The sequence below is a fragment of the Salmo salar genome, chromosome ssa14, assembly GCF_905237065.1.
Source record: "Salmo salar chromosome ssa14, Ssal_v3.1, whole genome shotgun sequence".
Taxonomy (NCBI): Eukaryota; Metazoa; Chordata; class Actinopteri; order Salmoniformes; family Salmonidae; genus Salmo; species Salmo salar.
The window spans coordinates 17,687,962-17,708,654 of NC_059455.1; the positions used below are offsets into that span (position 1 = coordinate 17,687,962).

A 20,693-nucleotide genomic window follows, 5' to 3' on the forward strand; every position below is an offset into this window, starting at 1 on the left:
CCAACCTCATCACCAAGCTTTGGACTGGGTCTGGACACCTCCCTCTGCAACTGGATCCTGGACTTCCTGACGGGCCAACCCCAGGTGGTGAGGGTAGGCAACATCAACTTCTCCACACAGACCCTCAACACAGGGGCCCCACTGGGGTGTGTGCTTAGTTCCCTCCTCTACTCCCTGTTCACCCACGACTGCATGGCCACGCACGACTCCAACACCATCATCAAGTTTGCTGATGACACATCATGGTAGGCCTGATTACCGGTACTGATGAGTCAGCTTACAGGGAGGAGGTCAGTGACCTGGCAGTGTGGTGCCAGAACAACAACCTCTCCCTCAACGTCAGTAAGACTAAGGAGCTGATCGTGGACTACAGGAAACATGGGGACACCTTGGAACTTGAAGGTCTCGACCTGCGAGCACTCCCCCATCCACATCGACAGGGACGCAGTAGAGCAGGTCGAGAGCTTCAAGTTCCTTGGTGTCCAAATCACTAAAGACCTAAAATGGTCCAAACAGTACATCTTCTCCCTCAGGAAGTTGAAAAAGTTTGTGGGCCCTCAAATCCTCAAAAAGGTCTACAGCTGTGCCATTGAGAGCATTTTGACAGGCTGAATCACTGCCTGGTATGTCACTAGCACCACCCTCGATCGCATGGTGCTGCCTAGGGTGGTGCGGACAGCCCAGTACATCACTGGAGTCGAGCTCCATGCCATCCAGGACATGTACTGTATATCAGGAGGTGTGGTAGGAAGGCCCAGAAAATCGTTAGACTCCAACCACCCAAGCCATAGTATATTCTCTCTGCTTCCACACGGCAAACGATACCGGTGCATCAAGTCTGGCACCAACAGGCTCTTGAACCGCTTCTATACCCAAGCAACAAAATAGCTGCACGTACTGAGTTAACCTTGTATCCTCATTGACCTTTTTATTTTTTATTTTTGTCTCTATGCACACTCACAGGGCCCTACATACTCATACACACACACACTCCATCTGCTCACTCACACATAATATGCACATACAGTACCAGTCAAAAGTTTGGACACACCTACTCATTCAAGGGTTTTTCTTTATTTTTACTATTTTTTACATTGTAGAATAACAGTAAAGACATCCTTTTTCGGCATTCTCTCAACCAGCTTCACCTTGAATGCTTTTCCAACAGTCTTGAAGGAGTTCCCACATATGCTGAGCACTTGTTGGCTGCATTTCCTTCACTGCGGTCCAACTCATCCCAAACCATCTCAATTGGTTTGAGGTCGGGTGATTGTGGTGGCTAGGTCATCTGATGCAGCTCTCCTTCTTGGTCAAATAGCCCTTACACAGCCAGGAGGTGTGTTTTGGGTCATTGTCAGGTTGAAAAACAAATGATAGTCCCACTAAGCGCAAACCAGATGGGATGGCGTACCGCTGCAGAATGCTGTGGTAGCCATGCTTGTTAAGTGTGCCTTGAATTCTAAATAAATCAAAGACAGTGTCACCAGCAAAGCACCCCCACACCATCAAAGCCTCCTCCTCCATGCTTCACGGTGGGAACCACACATGCAGAGATCATCTGTTCACCTACTCTGCGTCTCACAAAGACACTGCGGTTGGAACCAAACATCTCAAATTTGGACTCATCAGACCAAAGGACAGATTTCCACCGGTCTAATGTACATTGATCGTGTTTCTTGGCCCAAGCAAGTCTCTTCTTCTTATTGGTGTCCTTTAGTAGTAGTTTCTTTGCAGCAATTCGACCATGAAGGCCTGATTCACGCAGTCTCCGCTGAACAGTTGATGTTGAGATGTGTCTATTACTTGAACTCTGTGAAGCATTTATTTGGGCTGCAATCTGAGGTGCAATTTTCCAGATTGACTGACCTACATGTCTTAAAGTAATGATGGACTGCCATTTCTCTTTGCTTATTTGAGCTGTTCCTGACATATTTTACCAAATATGGCTATCTCATGTTTTTCACCCCTACCTTGTCACAACAGAACTGTTTGGCTCAAACGCATTAAGAAGGAAAGAAATTCTACAAATGAACTTTTAACAAGGCACACCTGTTAATTGAAATGCATTCCTGGAGAGAATGCCAAAAGTGTGCAAAGCTGTCCTCAAGGCAAAGGGTGGCTACTTTGAAGAATCTCAAATTCTTTAACACTTTTTGGTTACTGTTATTTCAAAGTTTTGATGTCTTCACTATTATTCTACAATGTAGAAAATAGTCAAAATAAAGAAAAACCCCGGAATGAGTAGGTGTGTCCCAACTTTTGACTGCTACTGTACATTTATACTAACTTTACACACACGCTCACCCACTCACGTACAAGGTGCTGCTACTCTGTTTATTTTATATCCTGTTGCCTGGTCACCTTACCCCTGTACATACTGTATCTACTGTACCTCCATCACTCCAGTATCCCTGCACACTGTAAATATGGTATTGGAACTGACCCTGTATATAGAATGCTTATCTACTGTGTTCTTCATATTTATTTTTATTTCTCATGTGTTTTTTCCCTAGTATTACATTGTTATTGATTATGGAATTGTTGGGTTTTGAGTTGGCAAGAAAGGCATTTCACTGTGCTTGTGCATGTGACATTAAACCTTGAAACTTGTATTTTATACGGAAGATTGTAAGATTGACACAGACATTGAGGGTGGAAGACGAGAGCGAGTGGGGCAACGTAAGTGTTAGAGAGTTGGAGAAGAGATGTGTAGAAGAGAGAAGGAGAGAGTGTTAGACGAAAGAAGGATATAGGGGGAGCGATTGGTAGAGGAGAGGAGGACAGTCCGTGAGGTGCAGAGATTAATCCTGTGTGAATCAGTGCAGAGGTCATTAAACTGTCCTAGGTCCCTGTGTGTGTCTGGGATGAAAGTCTGATCAATACTCTGATTCACAGCCTGCACTAAACTGGACACACACACACACACACACACACACACACACACACACACACACACACACACACACACACACACACACACACACACACACACACTTCTCAGGTTATTTACTACCCTCTCTCTACAGCCCTGGTTTGGTCATCTTGATCTCTGTATAGTCAAAAGCTGCCATCTCCCATTTGATTTCTTTTTGGGGAACATTATGCTTTAATTCACTTAGGAGCACACCGTGTGCGGACCTGAGGGTTGTGTGGTAAATGTTAAACGGCCATTAAGATAGGTTAATGCATACTAGGGTCATTACAGTCAAGAACCAGACGATGTTTAAAAACCTTCAGAAAGTGTAGGAAATGAGGTAACACAATGTCCTCAACAGCATCCTTCTCTCCCGCCAACCCTCCATCCTTCCATCCAGGACACTTAACCTATGAAGAGCTGAATGACACCTCTCAGAGAGGGACTTTTCTACCCTCTTTTACTGCTTTTCACTGCCTATCTTTTTCTCCTGACTTGCACAACTCTGTGACCTGAGGCAAGTTCAACAAGGCTTTTGTTTGCGGCGAACATGTTGCCAGAGTAAGAATTTCAGTTGAACAATTTGAATGAACATTCCAAAATGTTACGGTGAAACATGAAACATTTAGTTTTTGTCAGGGTTACTGTCTTTTTTTAGCGACAATATTCAAAATGAAAATGACTTCCTACTAAATATAGTAGAATGTCTACATGGCCACTTGATTATTTTTAGCGGCAGTTTAGATCTGAAACAGACACTTACGTTCTCAGACTGTTAGCTAGTGTTAGTGAACCGTAGCGGCTAACACACAAAAAATGAATATGTTAGCTTATGTTAGCCAAAGTTTGCAAGCTATTTCCCTTGTTGAACGCACCTCTAGATTCTGTGCCAAATGCCAAACCAGTCACCAAACTGAGAATCCCTCTTATCTAAACACTCCTCCTCCCATTCCATTCTACTCCTCTGCAACTGTTTTTAGAAGTACTCCCAAAATCCAAACATCTCCATCTATTCCATCTTGCAGCCTTCTTTGGGCATGTGGAAACCAGCGAAACCCCAAGTTCAGGAAAACAGTCTGCGGCTCAGCGGGATTCTAGATACAAAGAGATAGAAGTAGTCGAAGCCAAATCCAAACAACCAAAACATACCAAAGGGATTTGAGCCTTTGACATTACTAAAACCAGAGGGATGTGAGGCATGTTTGCATCCCTACTCATTATGTTTTGTGTTTACGTGCTTTGAATGCCTTGAGCATTTCCATGTGTTGTTGGTGTACATGGGTTGGTTTAGAGTAGGAACAGATGAAGACACAATCATAGGGTACTGTAAAAAAATACAAATGAAAATGTATTATCCCTTGTATGTATTGAAAAGATTGCTCATTAATTTCTTTGTTCGATTATTAGTACGTCCATTGGTTATTTCATTCATTCGTTCATTCATTCATTCATTCATTCATTCATTCATTCATTCATTCAGTCAGTCAGTCAGTCAGTCAGTCAGTCAGTCAGTCAGTCAGTCAGTCAGTCAATAAATAATTGGAGTATGATAGTGTGCAACTTTCTGAATTATTTTTTACATTGGTTGTTGCTTTTCTCACTGCCTCAATTCACAGAACTTGACTGACTATAAGAGGGCAGAGAGGAGCTGGTTGTCCAACCATTTCATCATCCTCTTAAGGGCTGGCTCAGGTTGTCATTCTGCTTCATTTAATGCCCGTTTATCATAAATGTTGTAGCTTGTCCCTTGAATCCAGAAACTGGCAGCTAGCTGCAGGCGATCGGAGGAGAAATGCTCTGAATGCTACTGAACTCCTCAAACCTTAAAATGTCTTCATCTAGTGTCTGAAGTACAACAGAGAAAGAGGAATCGTGTAAACCAAAAGACAAGTTGCCTTCCTTCATTACTTTCAGTCTTTGCCACTAAATCTCTCCTCTGGCCACAGTAAAATATGTGATTGTGAGAAGGTTCTAAGCAAACCCACCACACTTAAAGACAATCCCATGCTCGAGGTACATCTACAGCATATCTACAGTACATTTCAACAGTGGTGTCACCAATGGCATCACTGGAGTGATTTAAAAAATGGTTAATTGGTTCCCTGAAAGAAACTCATAGAAACAGAACACAGAAAGGGACAGGACAGAATAGAACAGAACAGATCAGAACAGCACAGAGCAAAGCAGAACTGCCACATCCCTATGTGGCAGTGAGAGGGGCACCATTACCATGTAGTCACGACAGAGCAGCCCCTCTGAGCTATTGCTAATGGGGAGGCAGTGGTTAACCAGCATGCCTAGGAGGGAGAAAGAGTGAGAGAGGTTGAGAGAGGGAGAGACTGTGAGAGCCTGGTGCTGTGGTGCTGTCTCAGTCTTAAAGGAAAAACACGGAATTAGATTGTTCTGTGTGATGAAATGGGCCTTGGGCCTTTGGTCATTTTACCAATTATCAGGACTTTTCCGACCAATCGTCAAACTGGGAATCAGTCAAGCACATCAGGAGCGTCCAGCTGGGAATTGAGGGATGAAAGCCCTGTGAAAAATCACAATGAGGGAGTTGATGCAGAGGGAGAATGGGAAGAGGTCACCCAAAACTATTCAAGTTATGTTCTGGGGGTTTGGTGAAAATGAATGAGCTTTCGTTCCCTTTTGTAAAAGATGTGTAATGGCTCTGTGCTATAGTGTGTAGGTATAGAGTCGTAAGATGTGTAATGGCTCTGTGCTATAGTGTGTAGGTATAGAGTCGTAAGATGTGTAATGGCTCTGTGCTATAGTGTGTAGGTATAGAGTCGTAAGATGTGTAATGGCTCTGTGCTATAGTGTGTAGGTATAGACTCGTAAGATGTGTAATGGCTCTGTGCTATAGTGTGTAGGTATAGAGTCGTAAGATGTGTAATGTGATGGTCTTGTGTTAGAGTAGCAGTTTGCAGATATCTCTCTCTCTCTCTCTCTCTCTCTCTCTCTCTCTCTCTCTCTCTCTCTCTCTCTCTCTCTCTCTCTCTCAGCACTGAGAGGCTTGACATTGATTAATGCTAAGCCGAGTGCTGCATTAAAAGCTGGGGACAGCCAGTTGGGCCAGATAAAAGTGGAACAGAGGAGCGAGGGAAGGGGGGAGGGATGGGGGGGAGGAGAGAAGTGCAGGGCACAGCCACCAATCACTGTCAACGCTGGTGTCCCCTGGTAACGGTGGGGAAGGCATGCCTTCAGCGGGGCTGACCCTTGACCTCCAGCCAGGTACAGACGCAGCAGTACTGATAGAAACACAGGCTCATTACATACAGGGCACTAACACACATCTGTGTTCGCAAACACACACCCACACACAGGCCTTTAGAAACGAGGACCTGGCAAATGTTTTATCCATGACTTGCAGAAGTGCCACTATTATTTAATTGGGACTTTTAGGCAATCATTGAGACGTGATGTGAAACCATGTAGAATCACAAATGCCTGCCTGGTCTTAATATAATTGGCCAAACTGTGTCTGTCTGGCTAGATACAGTCTGGGTCTTAGTCTGCGTCTCAAATGGCATACTATTTCCTATAGAATGTACTATTTTCTACCAGAGCCTATGGGCCGTGGTCACCAGTAGTGCATGTAGGGAATAGGGAGCTCTTTTGGACTCAACCTTAGTCTGTTCTGCAACACACACTCCCCTCCGCTACCCCCTTTCTACTGTAAGCTCAGAATGCAGGGAAGGCAGCGGCAGCATTGGGGCCTACTGGGGCTGCCAGGGCCGGTAATTGATAATGCGGCCCAGCAGAGCTCTGTGCACTGGAGCGTTAGGCAGCCAGAGCGGAGAGAGGAGGCTTAGCCACACCAAGGTGAGGCCCGGATAGGATGAGAGTGCGTGGGCTGGAACGATAGAGGGAAGCAGGTGGGGTGGAGGTGAGTGTCTGGGGGTTACTTGGTGATTTTGGGAGCTGAAATGTGAAGAAAGTCCGGTGTGTTTTAGGAAAGTCTGCATGTGTTTATGTGAATGGGAGGCAGGGGCAGAGTAGTGTGGGTTGTAGAATGTGCATAGTAGTGTGGGTGGTTTTCAACAAAAGTAAGTGCGTGTAGACATATCTGTGTGTGTGTCTATCAGTATTTCTGAGAGTCGTAATACATGAGCCTCCATCTCCCAGACTTCCACATCTCTGGAATGGATACTGTAAAAGATAAGCAAAGAGAGGAGGAAAGCATTACCTTCCCATATACTGGGGGGTAATGTATTATTCCATATACTGGGGGTAATGTACTATTCCATATACAGGGGGGTAATGTACTATTCCATATACTGGGGGGTAATGTACTATTCCATATACTGGGGGGGTAATGTATTATTCCATATACTGGGGGGTAATGTATTATTCCATATACTGGGGGTAATGTATTATTCCATATACTGGGGGTAATGTACTATTCCATATACTGGGGGGTAATGTACTATTCCATATACTGGGGGGTAATGTATTATTCCATATACTGGGGGGTAATGTACTATTCCATTTACTGGTGGGTAATGTACTATTCCATCTACTGGGGGGTAATGTACTATTCCATATACTGCGGGGTAATGTATTATTCCATATACTGCGGGGTAGTGTACTATTCCATTTACTGGTGGGTAATGTACTATTCCATATACTGGGGGGTAATGTACTATTCCATATACTGTGGGGTAATGTATTATTCCCGGTCAATCACAGCTAAACGCTGGCCTTTGCCGCTCGCCGTCTCCGCCCCACCCACCCACCCCTTGCCAGCCCAGGAAGACAGGAACGAGGAATGATGATAGAGGGATGATAGCGTGGAGGACAAAAGCGAGTGAATGAGCTGGAAATTGCTGGGGTGTTGGGTTAATTCACAGCCCATATGTTTGTGCTCAGGTGTGCTGTGTCTGAATGGAAGAGAGAGTAGAGTGGGTGAGAAGAATGGGTGAGCAGAGTGGGAGAGCAGAGCGGGAGAGCAGAGCGTGAGAGCAGAGCGTGAGAGCAGAGCGGGAGAGCAGAGCGGGAGAGCAGAGCGGGAGAGCAGAGGAGAATAGGCCCACACTGTGCACCCAGGCCGAAAGCATCACAAAGAGATGGGATAGAGTGTTCTTCCAATGGGCAGTTTCTAGGTCTTTCTGCCTCATTAGGTAGTGATTTTATTCAGACCCAGCGCAGATTGTTGCCTTGTTGTGTTGGAGACGGACACAGAGAGAGAAAAATGGGGACCTTGAAGAGTGAGGACGTTTTAAAAAATGTGCTAGCTGCTCCACGACAGCTCTGACTGGTGATTCTTACCGGCATGACTTCTGTCTGCGAATTTTGAATGTGTTACATTGTGTTTTTAGTAGCTTTCAATGCTCCTTTCTTGCATCGTTCAGGCTATTACAAGGAACAGAGGCAATTTTGTTAATCTCAGTCTCACTTCCTGTTTCCTGTTTGCAGCCCCCTCCATCGTACCCATCATGCACCAGGTGAGCTCCACCATGAAGAGCTTCACATTGTCATGGCCACAGCCTGAACAGCCCAACGGAATCATCCTGGACTACGAGCTACGCTTCTACGAGAAGGTAGGCTGGGTGTGCGTGGGTGTGTGTCTGCGCGCGTGTGTGTATAAGCGCACGTCTGCTCAAGAGCATGTTCATCTGCGTACACAATGTGTGTGTGTGTGTGTGTGTGTGTGTGTGGTGTGTGGTGTGTGTGTGTGTATCTGTGCGTTTATCGACTTAAAGAAACCCAACAGAAGTTTCTCTTGTGTTCCGAAGCGAAACCCCCAAGCTACTCTGGCTGATGATATGTCATCTCAGTTCCACCTCCAGTCCATCTCTCCTTCCCCCTGTTGTTTGGTTACCCTGCCTTCGCCGTCTGATGAAGTGAATACCTTGACACCCCCCCCCCTCCCCCCACCCCTCCCCTCACCAGTCCCACTGCGGTAATGCTATGCGCCTGGTGGGGCTAGCATCGACCCGTCTGCTACCATCTGCTCCTACACAGTGGACTCTTCTTTAATAACCTATGAGAGTATCTGCCCAGAGTATCTACAGAACAGGCCTTATTGACCTGTAGGCTTTTCCCAAGGCCTCGGTCTACAGGAATAATGAAATAGAGCCCAGAATAGACTAGAGCCTAGAGGACACTTAAGGTGGTTCATAGTTTGGTGGGTTGGTTGGATGCAGGTTTTAGCTTTTGAAATGTTCGCTTGTGTTGCATTTGTTAGATTAAAATATTTAATCTGTATGTTGAGGGTTATCAAACAGATCCATATATTATGTGTTTATCTACAAAGATACAGTATGTCATTGCGAACAAGAATCCTTCTCAATAACAACCTGAAATTCTCTACATTCCCTGTTATGCCAGACTTGAAGTCATGGTCACATACAATTTTCTTCATTAGTTCTTGGAAAACTTTCTACGCCACATTTTAGAAAGCATTCTCTAGCTCCACTTTGCTGCATGGGTCATGAACCAGAATCCAATAGGGCCCCTGTGAAACCTTATCACTTCACAGCTTAGTGTCATGCAAATACCGCTCATACAACCTGCTGTGTGCTCATAAATATTGATGTCATAATCCTACTGATGTCTTTGTAGCGTGTCCTTCCAGACGAATAGACCTGGGCTGCATTATTCACATATTGATTAATTAATGAAGATAAGGTTGCTAATTGCATAGGGGAAAGCAGGTGAGGGTTACTTAGAGGGCACTTTCTTCTGCTCTGTCTGTGGTTCTCTCTCTCTCTCTCTCTCTCTTACTCTCTCTCTCTCTCTCTCTCTCTCTCTCTCTCTCTGAATATGATCAGGTGAGAGATGACCCTGTGTGTGACAGCGTGATTGCTTGGTCGCATACTGTGTGCGTGTGTATATGATTGCCCGGTGACATACTGTGCTGCAGAGATTAAATTCTCACCTCGGTGGTCTCTCTGTGATACAATGTATTTTAGATTCTTTGATCCTGACAGGGCCCAACATTGGCCCTAAACACAGTCATCCTCCAACAGTAGGACTGGGACATTTTGGCAGCCAGTAACTGTCATGCAAATAACTGCCGGGCTCACTGTAATTGGTTGGTAATTAACATAAACATGTTTAGCATCTCCGGCTTCCATGCGTAGCCCACTGGTGCAGACCTTTGGAACATCTACATTTAAACGTCTAATAAATCTATTTAATATAGTCTACACCGTCACAATAAATCCATTATTTATTTTAGACAGGTCTAAATAAACATGATGTGAAGAAAATGTAGTCTATTTCAGAAGAACAGAATAGCATATTCTGAGTGGCCCTGATCTGACTATGCCATATGGCTGTGGGCTAGTACACTAGTTCCAACTCCGTTACAGGGGTCCTATTTGGGCACTTTAGTTTTGATATAAATCTTATCAAAACATACAGTGCATTCGGAAAGTATTCAGACCCCTTCACTTTTGCCTAATTTTGTTACATTACAGCCTTCAATCTACACACTATACCCCATAATGACAAAGCAAAAACAGGTTTTTAGAAATTGTTGCTAAATTATTAAAAATAAAACACTGAAATATCACATTAAATAAGTATTCAGACCCTCTCTTAATTTAATCTTGTCTTTACATATACTAAATAATATATGTGTGAAATTAGTTTTGATTTAGAATGGGCCATTATCATGCACCTGTCAGAACAGGGGCAGAGGAAAAAAATACATATCATCTATGCACTCAAGTAGCGAATGGAGGACGCTTTTCCCTTGGTTCATTTTCATGCCAGTCAGGTAGGCTACTCCTGCTGTAAAGCAAAGCAATGTGCTAAATATTAGGAAAGCTGTGATATAAATATAGTACGCTTAGCCTATAGAAATCTGATGGGATCCTCCACTTTTTAATAGAGGCCATCAAAACTCTGTTTTCTCACGCAATTGCATAGCATAGCCAATAGAAATGTTCCGCATCATGGGCTTATAGGAACACTTATTTCATTCCATGCATCACCCTGCTATGAGGAGCGGTCTCTCGCTGCGCAACAGGTGATCCTATTCTGCTCAAACTCTGAATGCCAGGACTAAAGGTTAGGGGTTAGGGAAAATAAGATGTTGAACAGAAATAAAAGTATGGTCCCCACGAGGATAGAAAAACATAACGTGTGTGTGTGAGCGTGCGTGCATCTGAATGCGTGCATGCGAGTGTGAATTAGAATTTGGCATGTGAGTAGTTTTCCACTGCACATCAATAACAGTGCATGTTTCATTGACATCTGATTGTATAGCGACCCCGCCACTTAAATACCCTGAGCCATAGAGATTGACTATGATTATCCCCAAGGAAAACTTGACGTAATCTCAATGGAGAAATCCATGCAATTCTGCATAACTTCTACTTACTCCACTATGAATTCTCTAAATAATAATAATAATAGTAATAATAATAATAATTGATTGGATTTATATAGCGCTTTTCTAGCAACTGAGGAACTCAAAGCTCTTTAGATAGTAGGGGTAAACTCACCTCATTCACCATCAATGTGTAGCACCCACCTGGGTGATGCACAGCGTCCATTTTTGAGCCAGAACGCTCACCACACATCAGCTATCAGGTGGAGAGGTGAGGAGGGATATATGCCTGCTATAGCAGGAGGGACTTCTGTACAGTCGTAAAGTGATGATGTGGTCCTTTAGAGATAAAAACCAATTACAGAGGGGTGTCTAGCTACTGGCTTTGTGTCTATAACACACTCCCCTGCACATGGCTGCTCTCGCTGTCTTGCTCGCACCGCAGGAAACTTATAGCCTAGATAATGCAGCCATTAAAACCTGGGGTTTTTGATCGAATTTATCAAAATGGCCTCATGGGCCGCCCCTCCTGGTCTCTCAGATCATCTCTTTATGAGCCGGTGATATTAGTATTTTATGTGTCATGCAGTTATGGAGCGGTGGATGATTGTTTCAATGGACTTTCAAGCTACGCTAGTCGCACAGTCAGCTCGTCTTCAAACACAGGGGAGAGAAGCATTTCACAACGTAACTCATATATGCACGTCGTCTTCCCACACAGATCGGTTATACAGTAATGTGTTGTTTTACTAGAGTAATAGTAGAGTTCATAGTTTCACTTTTTTTGTTGGAAGGACACTAAAGTGCTCATTGTACAAGCTAAAGGACACCAAAGTGTCCATTGTACAAGTTAAAGAGATCCCATACAGACTTTGAACCCACAATCTCCCGAGTTGTAAACATGCCTCGGACTAGTCCAGGTGTTTGTGAGAGAGGAGAGGGGGAATTGGGACACAAAGATACAATTAGGAGGAGGGGAACTGAAAAGAGGTATCTGGTGCTCGAAAGTCTTTAGGCTTTCCACCAAACAGGCCACTATCCCCCTCTCACTCCAGAGTAAGTGGTCCTGGAATCGTGTAGTTTGGCAAGCAAGTAGAAATGAATTAAAGGTCTATTCAGAAAAAGTGGAATCTCATCCCCTCTCTTTCATTTCTCGTTCTTTTCTTTTTTTCTCTCCTAAAGTTTGGGGCGGTAGGAACTAAATTGGAGTAGCGAAGGTCAGGGCCTCCATTAAGTCTAGAGTGAAGAGCAGGGACACTCTTAAACTGGCTCAGGTTACCAGGTTACTGAGGTGTGTGTGTCTGTGTCTGTGTGTACAGCGCATTCAGAAAGTATTCAGAGCCCTTCACTTATTCCACATTTACTTACGTTACAGCCTTATTCTAAAATGATTCCTCATCAATCTACACACAACAATCTACACACAAAAAACACCTTAGAATAAGGCTGTAACGTAACAAAATGTTGAAAAAGGGAAGGGGTCTGAATACTTTCCGAATGCACTGTATGTGTGTGTGTGTGTGTGTGTGTGTGTGTGTGTGTGTGTGTGTGTGTGTGTGTGTGTGTGTGTGTGTGTGTGTGTGTGTGTGTGTGTGCAAAGTTGTCACTATTGCCCACTGTAATTCCCATTGCATTCAATGCACAATCAGTGAGTTGTCAAAAGAAATACCAACTTTATATCATTCATTTAGTCTCTCAGTTGGCTTTCAGTAAAATCTCCTAGTATTATCCCAGCTCAGTATGCACACAGACATGTCATGATTTATAAATGGGATCTTTTGAAAAGCTGGATTTTGATTCAAATCCCTGGCTCCCTTCGCTGTGTATTACATTTTTCCCTTTCAGACTTTTTTGTATTTCTTTCTTCTCTCTCTCTCTCTGTCAGCAGCTCTCCCTCTTCTCTTCTCTCTATGTCTTTTGTCTGTGCCCCACCCAGCTCTCTGAGCCCAGACAGTATCCTCAGGTGAGCTGTAGAGACGTAGAGAGCTAAGCCCTCAGAGTGTTTGCTGATTTCAGAAAGAAACCGAGGAAAAACAAACTAAATGAGTCAAGGTTGCCCATTGTTGTTCCTCCTAAATCCCCCACCCTTAATTTATTTTCTAGATAAAGATGTTTTCTATTTATTTTATATTTTATATTTTCCCCAATCCTGAGAGAGTTGTGCAGAGCTTTGAGCTCCCCCAGTGAGTGATCTGAGTTAGTTGTGTGTATGTGTGTATGTTTGAGCATATGCGTGTTTGTGCACATGTTTGCCATGCATTTGTAAGTGTGTGTGCTTGCATGCAGGCTACACTAAGTGATATAAGTGTAACATGCTGTTAATGGTTAGCTAGCAATACTGTGATCCCGGCATGTTTTCCCTTTCAAGAGTGGCATTTGCTTGTGTCTTTATAGTGGGCGTGTGAAAGCAGCTGTACAGCCACTCTCCCACAGTTAATATGCAGTGTAAGTGGCTTATCTTAGATGAAGGCAGTAGAATGGTTGAAAGGAGACAGCATGCATAGTAATACTTTTTAACAGTAGGTCAAGAAAAGTATAATAATGTGTATAGGACAATTTTGCTATGCTTAAGGGAATCCTTTTTTAAAGGACTAGCAGTTAGGCTGTTTTAAAATTGTATTTACTATTTGTAATAATGCAGATACTTAATATGATTTAAAATGCCCTTTAATATAAGCTTCTAGAGGGTTATTTGAATTCATAATGAATATGGTAATTACTTGCTTATGGTCTAGTAATGTAAGGGATGGTGCCTCAAGGAATGAAATTGCTTATTGATGGTATTGTTTCCTTACACTTTTCGTTCACGTTAGTAGCATTACAAAGAGTATATATATATACTATATACTATATATATATAGTATCTCCAGAAATATACGTTTTTGTTGTAAAGGAAATGATGTCCCCTTACCATTACCAATATTATACCTTCTATGTATCGTTAACCATGTAGTTAGTATGTGGGGGCGGCTCGTGTGTGTCTGTGTGTGCGTGTGTGTGTGTGATATGTGAAGTGGACACATGGTCCCTCACCAGGTCTGTCTCTCTGCCAGGTGACCATACTGTCCTTTGTTAGGAGGTTGGCACATGCCACCAGGGTGGGAGTGTGGGGAGCTACACACACACACATGGACACACACACGTATGCCACGGTCCATAATTTAAACAGGCACCAGAAGCTGGCTCAGCTTATCTGGTAGTAGGCAGCAGTAGTAGAGATTCACTTCGGGGGTTGGGGTTGTTCTGTCCATTGGAGTGTGTGTAAACGTACTGGTGCAGTCCACTGCAGTTCTATTGCTCTGACAGTCTATAGGGCATAGATTCCCCTTGTATTGTTTCATTCCAAGGCAGTGCACAAAGGCTGAAATCATCAACCATGACAGCAGACATCAAAGTGGTGTATTGAAACAAATTAAAGCCAAATTGTTCAAGGCTTGAGGAGAGGAGGCCCGCCTTCTTATTAGTGTTAGTTGGGGGGAAACTGCCTAGGGAACTGCAGCCTTCAGCCAAGAGGACACTACAGAGACCAGACGACATGCAGTGTTCCCTGTCTGTCACTGCTGGCCAGCCTCACCATTGGCTGCCCTCCCATCTGCCCTCCCACCTGCTGCTCTGTCTTTATATAGCATGTTAGGGTGTCTCCTCTAATCCGCATTTGACTGACAGCATGTGAGGGCCATTCACGGTGGTCAGTCTCTCCTGGCAAAGCCTTTCATTGGCCGTTGTCAAGCTGCTGTCCCGCCACCTGATACTTCACTTTAAGTATGGCAGATGTAGATGTGTGTGTGTGTGTGTGTCATATATAATCCCCATTTGACTGACAGCATGAAAGGGCCACTGCCTATTGGCGGTCTCTCCAGGGATGGTTCCCCATCGGCCATCCAGTTGGAGGAGAAGGTCATCGGCTGTCGCCTGCCCTCCATCAAGGACCTGCACGCCTCCAGGACAAGGAAGCTTGCAGGTCAGATCATCGCTGACCCTGCCTACCCTGGACACCCCATCTTTTAAAGACTCCGCTCTGGCAGACGGTTTAGGTCAATCATGACCAAAACCGCCCGCCACCTGAACAGTTTCTTCCCCCATGCCGTGGCCCTCATCAACCGGCCATCGGGCTCATAGGGATTAAGTGACTTTGCATTGGGCCGATTACTGCATCTTGTCATCAATGACCTCAATACTAATCTGCACGATGTACTCCTCCGCAAAACACTGTATATATTCGCCACGGCAACATCCCTCCCTCTGCTTGTGCATTCAGAAAGTATTCACACCCCTTAACTTTTTCCACATTTTTGTTGTGTTACAGCCTTAATTTAAAATGGATTACATTGAGATTTTGTGTTACTGATATACACAGAATACCCCATAATGTCAAAGTGGAAATATGTTTTTAGAAATGTTATTGCAAGCCTAAATTTGTAAAAATGTGCTTAACAAGTCACAAAATAAGTTGCATGGACTCACTCTGTGCGCAAAAATAGTGTTTAACATGATTTTTAAATGAATACCCCATCTCTGCACCCCACACATACAATGATCTGTATTTCAAGCACAGATTCAACCACAGAGAACAGGGAAGTTTTCCAATGCCTCGCAAAGAAGGGCACCTATTGGTAGATGTGTGAAAAAAAAACAAGCAGACATTGAATATCCCTTTGAGCACGGTGCAGTTATTCATTACACAGGATGGTGTATCAATACACCCAGTCACTACAAAGATACAGGCCCCTTCCTAACTCCGTTGCCATAAAGGAAGGAAACCACTCAGGGATTTCACCATGAGGCCAATGGGGACTTTAAAGTAGTAACAGAGTTTAATGGCTGTGATAGGAGATAGTTATTGTAGTTATTTCACAATACTAACCTAAATGACAGAGTGAAAAGAAAGAAGCCTTTACAGAATACAAATATTCCAAAACATACATCATGTTTGCAATAAGGCACTAAAGTAAAACTGCAAAAAATGTGGCAGAGAGCTTTTTGTCCTGAATACAAAGCGTGATGTTTTGCGGCAAAAAATCCAACACAACAGGTCACTGAGTACCACTCTTCATATATTCAAGCATGGTGGAGGCTGCATCATGTTATGTTTATGCTTGTCATCGGCACGGAATAGGGAGATTTTTTGTATAAAAATAAACGGATTAGAGCTAAGCACATTGAAAATCCTATAGGAAAACTTGGGTCAGTCTGCTTTCCTACAGACACTGGGAGACAAATTCACCTTTCAGCAGGACAATGACCTAAAACACAAGGCCAAATATACATTAGAGTTGCTTACGAAGACAACATTGAAATTTCCTGAGTGGCCTAGTTACAGTTTTGACTGAAATCGGCTCGAAAATCTATGGCAAGACTTGAAAATGTCTGTCAAGCATTAATCAACAATCAACTTGACAGAGCTTGAAGAATTGTTTTAAGAATAATGTTCAAATTGTACAATCCAGGTGTGCAAAGCTCTTAGTGACTTACCCAGGAAGACTCACAGCTGTAATCGCTGGCGAAGGTGATTCTAGCATGTATAGCTTCAGGGGGTTGAATACTTATCTAATCAAGATATATTTGTGCTTTATTTTCCATGAATCAATACAAACATTTTATACATTTATTACACTTTGACATTACAGAATATGTTGTGTAGATCGTCAACAGAAATGACAATAAAATCCATTTTAATCCCACTTTGTAGCACAACAAAATGTGGAAAAAGTCAAGGGGTGTGAATACTATCTGAAGGCACTGTATATATATCCCCTCTGTAAATTGTATATTCCCACTATGGTTACTGTTCTGATATTGTGTATTCTGTATGAGGACTTGTCTGTATTCTGTTTGTATATTGTCTATTGCTGGCAGCACCTTACACCTAAGGCAAATTCTGGGTATGTGTAAATGTACTTGGCGAATATAGGTGATAATGATTCAAATCTGCTCGCCCACCTGTCTCCCAAAATCAAGCAGTGGGTGGGGGGTGTGATCCTAGGAGACTCTGTTTGACTGACAGCAGGAGTGGGCCAATTCTATCCGCAGGTGGTCAATGCTCAACCAACCATGGCCTTGCTTATGAATATGAGAGTGATGTCCCAATACTCTAATGTGGTTGCCTGGCTTCCCTTTACATGAGCTGTCTATTTTTGGACATTTATCAAATTAGATCACACCATAATTGAAGTGCAATATCACTTTTACACAGTGTGACTATAGAATAGGTAATGAAGACACTCTGTGGCTAATTCTAGGAATGTATGTGACTATTCATTTTCATGGTACATTACCAATAAACATATAAATACCACAAATCTAATTATCCAATGATATAACTCATTGTTATTGGTAATATCCTGTTTTTGTCTCTTTACTCTTATGTGATTACATTTAGGAGTAGCATTTTCCTATTAGGGCACAAGCTAACATTCGTCTTCATCACAGGAGTGTGTGTCCAATAAAGCCTAATGTGATTGGAGAGATCATTATGTATCGGCCAAATTTCATAGCAGTGTTTACCTCATCTGGCCAATGATGGAGCTTCCTCCGTGATCTAATTACACTGATCCGATTGGGTAACGATGTCAGTGTGGAGCGCATACGGGCCTCTGCCTCTATTCTGTTCTCTTCTCTTCTCCGTGGTTCTCTTTGCTCTCTTCTTCTTTTTTATCATCCACTTTCCTATATCTCATTAAAAGTTGATATGAACAGTACCAGTCAAAGGTTTGGACACACTCATTCAAGGATTTTTCTTTATTTTTACTATTTTCTACATTGTAGAATATTAGTGAAGACATCAAATAACACATCAAAAATCATGTAGTAACCAAAAAAGTGTTAAACAAATCAAAATATACCCTTTGCCTTGACGACAGCTTTGCACACTCTTGGCATTCTCTAAACCAGCTTCGCCTGGAATGCTTTTCCAACAGTCTTGAAGGAGTTCCCACCTATGTTGAGCACTTGTTGGCTGTTTTTCCTTCCCTCTAGGGTCCATCTCATCCCAAACCATCTCAATTGGGTTGAGGTCGGGTGGTTGTGGAGGCCAGGTCATCTGATGCAGCACTCCATCACTCTCTTTCTTGGTCAAACAGCCCTTACACAGCCTGGAGGTGTGTTGGGTCATTGTCCTGTTGAAAAACAAATGATAGTCCCACTAAGCGCAAACCAGATGGGATGGTGTATCGCTGCTGTGGTAGCCATGCTGGTTAAGTTGCTTTGAATTTTAAATAAATCACAGACAGTGTCACCAACAAAGCACCCCAACACCATCACACCTCCTCCTCCATGCTTCACGGTGGGAACCACACATGCGGAAATCATCCGTTCACCTCCTCTTTGTCTCACAAAGACACGGTGGTTGGAATCAAAAATCTTAAATTGGGACTCATCAGACCAAAGGACAGATTTCCACCAGTCTAATTTCCATTGATTGTGTTTCTTGGCCCAAGCAAGTCTCTTCTTGTTATTGGTGTCCTTTAGTAGTGGTGTCTTTGCTGCACTTCGACCATGAAGGTCTGATTCACGCAGTCTCCTCTGAACAGTTGATATTGAGCTATGTCTGTTACTTGAACTTTGTGAAGCATTTATTTGGCCTGCAATTTCTGAGGCTGGTAACTCTAATGAAATGATCCTCTGCAGCAGAGGTAACTCTGGTTCTTCCTTTCCTGTGGTGGTCCTCATTGAGAGCCAGTTTCATCATAGCGCTTGATGGTTTTTGCACTTGAAGAAACTTTAAAAGTTCCTGACATTTTTCAGATTGACTGACCTTCATGTCTTAAAGTAATGATGGACTGTCATTTCTCTTTGCTTATTTGAGCTCTTCTTGCCATAATATGGACTTGGTCTTTTACCAAATAGGGCTATCTTCTGTGTACCACCCCTACCTTGTCACAACACAAGTGATTGACTCAAACGCATTAAGAAGGAAAGAAATTCCAAAAATGAACTTTTAACAAGGCACACCTGTTAATTGAAATGCATTCCAGGTGACTACCATTCCAGGTGACTACAGGTAATCAAATGGCTACCCGGACTATTTGCATTGTGTGCCCCTCCCCCTCTTTTTACGCTGCTGCTACTCTCTGTTTATCATATATGCATAGTCACTTTAACTATACATTCATGTAGATACTACCTCAATTGGGCCGACCAACCAGTGCTCCCGCACATTGGCTAACCGTGTCCCACCCACCACCCGCCAACCCCTCTTTTACGCTACTGCTACTCTCTGTTCATCATATATGCATAGTCACTTTAACCATATCTACATGTACATACTACCTCAATCAGCCTGACTAACCGGTGTCTGTATGTAGCCTCGCTACTGTTATAGCCTCGCTACTGTATATAGCCTGTCTTTTTACTGTTGTTTTATTTCTTTACCTACCTATTGTTCACCTAATACCTTTTATGCACTATTGGATAGAGCCTGTAAGTAAGCATTTCACTGTAAGGTCTACACCTGTTGTATTCGGCGCACGTGACAAATAAACTTGGATTTGATTTGAGATAATGCCAAGAGTGTGCAAAGCTGTCATCAAGGCAAAGGGTGGCTACTTTGAAGAATTTGTTTAACACTTTTTTGGTTACTACAGGATTCCATATGTGTTATTTGATAGTTTTGATGTCTTCACTATAATTCTACAATGTAGAAAATAGTCAAAATAAAGAAAAACCTTTGCATGAGTAGGTGTGTCCAAACTTTTGACTCGTACTTTATATGTTTATAGATTTTGCTCGGTGATGAGCAGTGTTGTAGTACTCGAGACCAGTCTCATATTGAGTGTCTTGTTCTTGGTGTTGGATACATTTGTACTCGGTCTTGACTCGGTCTCGGACAATGAGGAATCCTAATTTCCTCATCATTATCAGCTTCCACTCAGTCAGAACATAAAAGCGCTTCGCCAGGCCAAATATATACACACCTTTCTTGAAACATGAATATCTTAACAGCCTTTATATCTATTATAGACATGTTTGTTGCAGTGGCGAACATTTTGGACCTAGGCCTTGAGTGTGTGACAGGTTCATAAATGTGAAAGGACAGCAGCCGTAATACCAGCGCCCTCATGTAGGAGAGAGAGTCCACTTATTGTAAAACACAAAGGGCCAGTGGTGTAGTGGAGGCTATATGCAGGTATAAACCGTGTACCCACTTTTTCTTCAGTGGGCATTGCGTATACTCACTTCTTAATCCCTACTGATGCGTGTCAAAGTAGTGTAGTGGAGGTATAGGACTTATTATGTAGTACAATAGAGAGATAATCCACAAAGTAGCCTACACAATCACAAAGCATGTGAAATATATTCACCTGCGCACCGCACACAGCCTGTTTTCAGCTGAATATCATCAGCAGGCAACAAGAGTGTGCAGCTCTCAGCTGGTTTTGGCATGGAGCAGCTCACAGAAGAATGACATCGGTAGCCGGTAGGGTAGGAAAGACGTTTCAACTTATGATATCTACCAGTAAATGCTAACTAAGTCAACAATGGGTATACAAACCAGGT

The 20,693-nt window shown here is 43.1% G+C and overlaps 1 protein-coding gene across 2 annotated transcripts in view; it reads left to right on the forward strand.

Moving 5' to 3' along the window:
- LOC106568848 (ephrin type-B receptor 1) overlaps positions 1-20,693 on the forward strand; it is a 300,730-nt gene that overhangs the window by 219,035 nt on the left and 61,002 nt on the right. For both annotated transcript variants that reach the window (XM_045694009.1, XM_045694010.1), the window contains exon 6: positions 8,333-8,457. In XM_045694009.1, the coding sequence (XP_045549965.1) occupies positions 8,333-8,457 (125 nt within the window). The remainder of the gene's footprint in view (positions 1-8,332; positions 8,458-20,693) is intronic.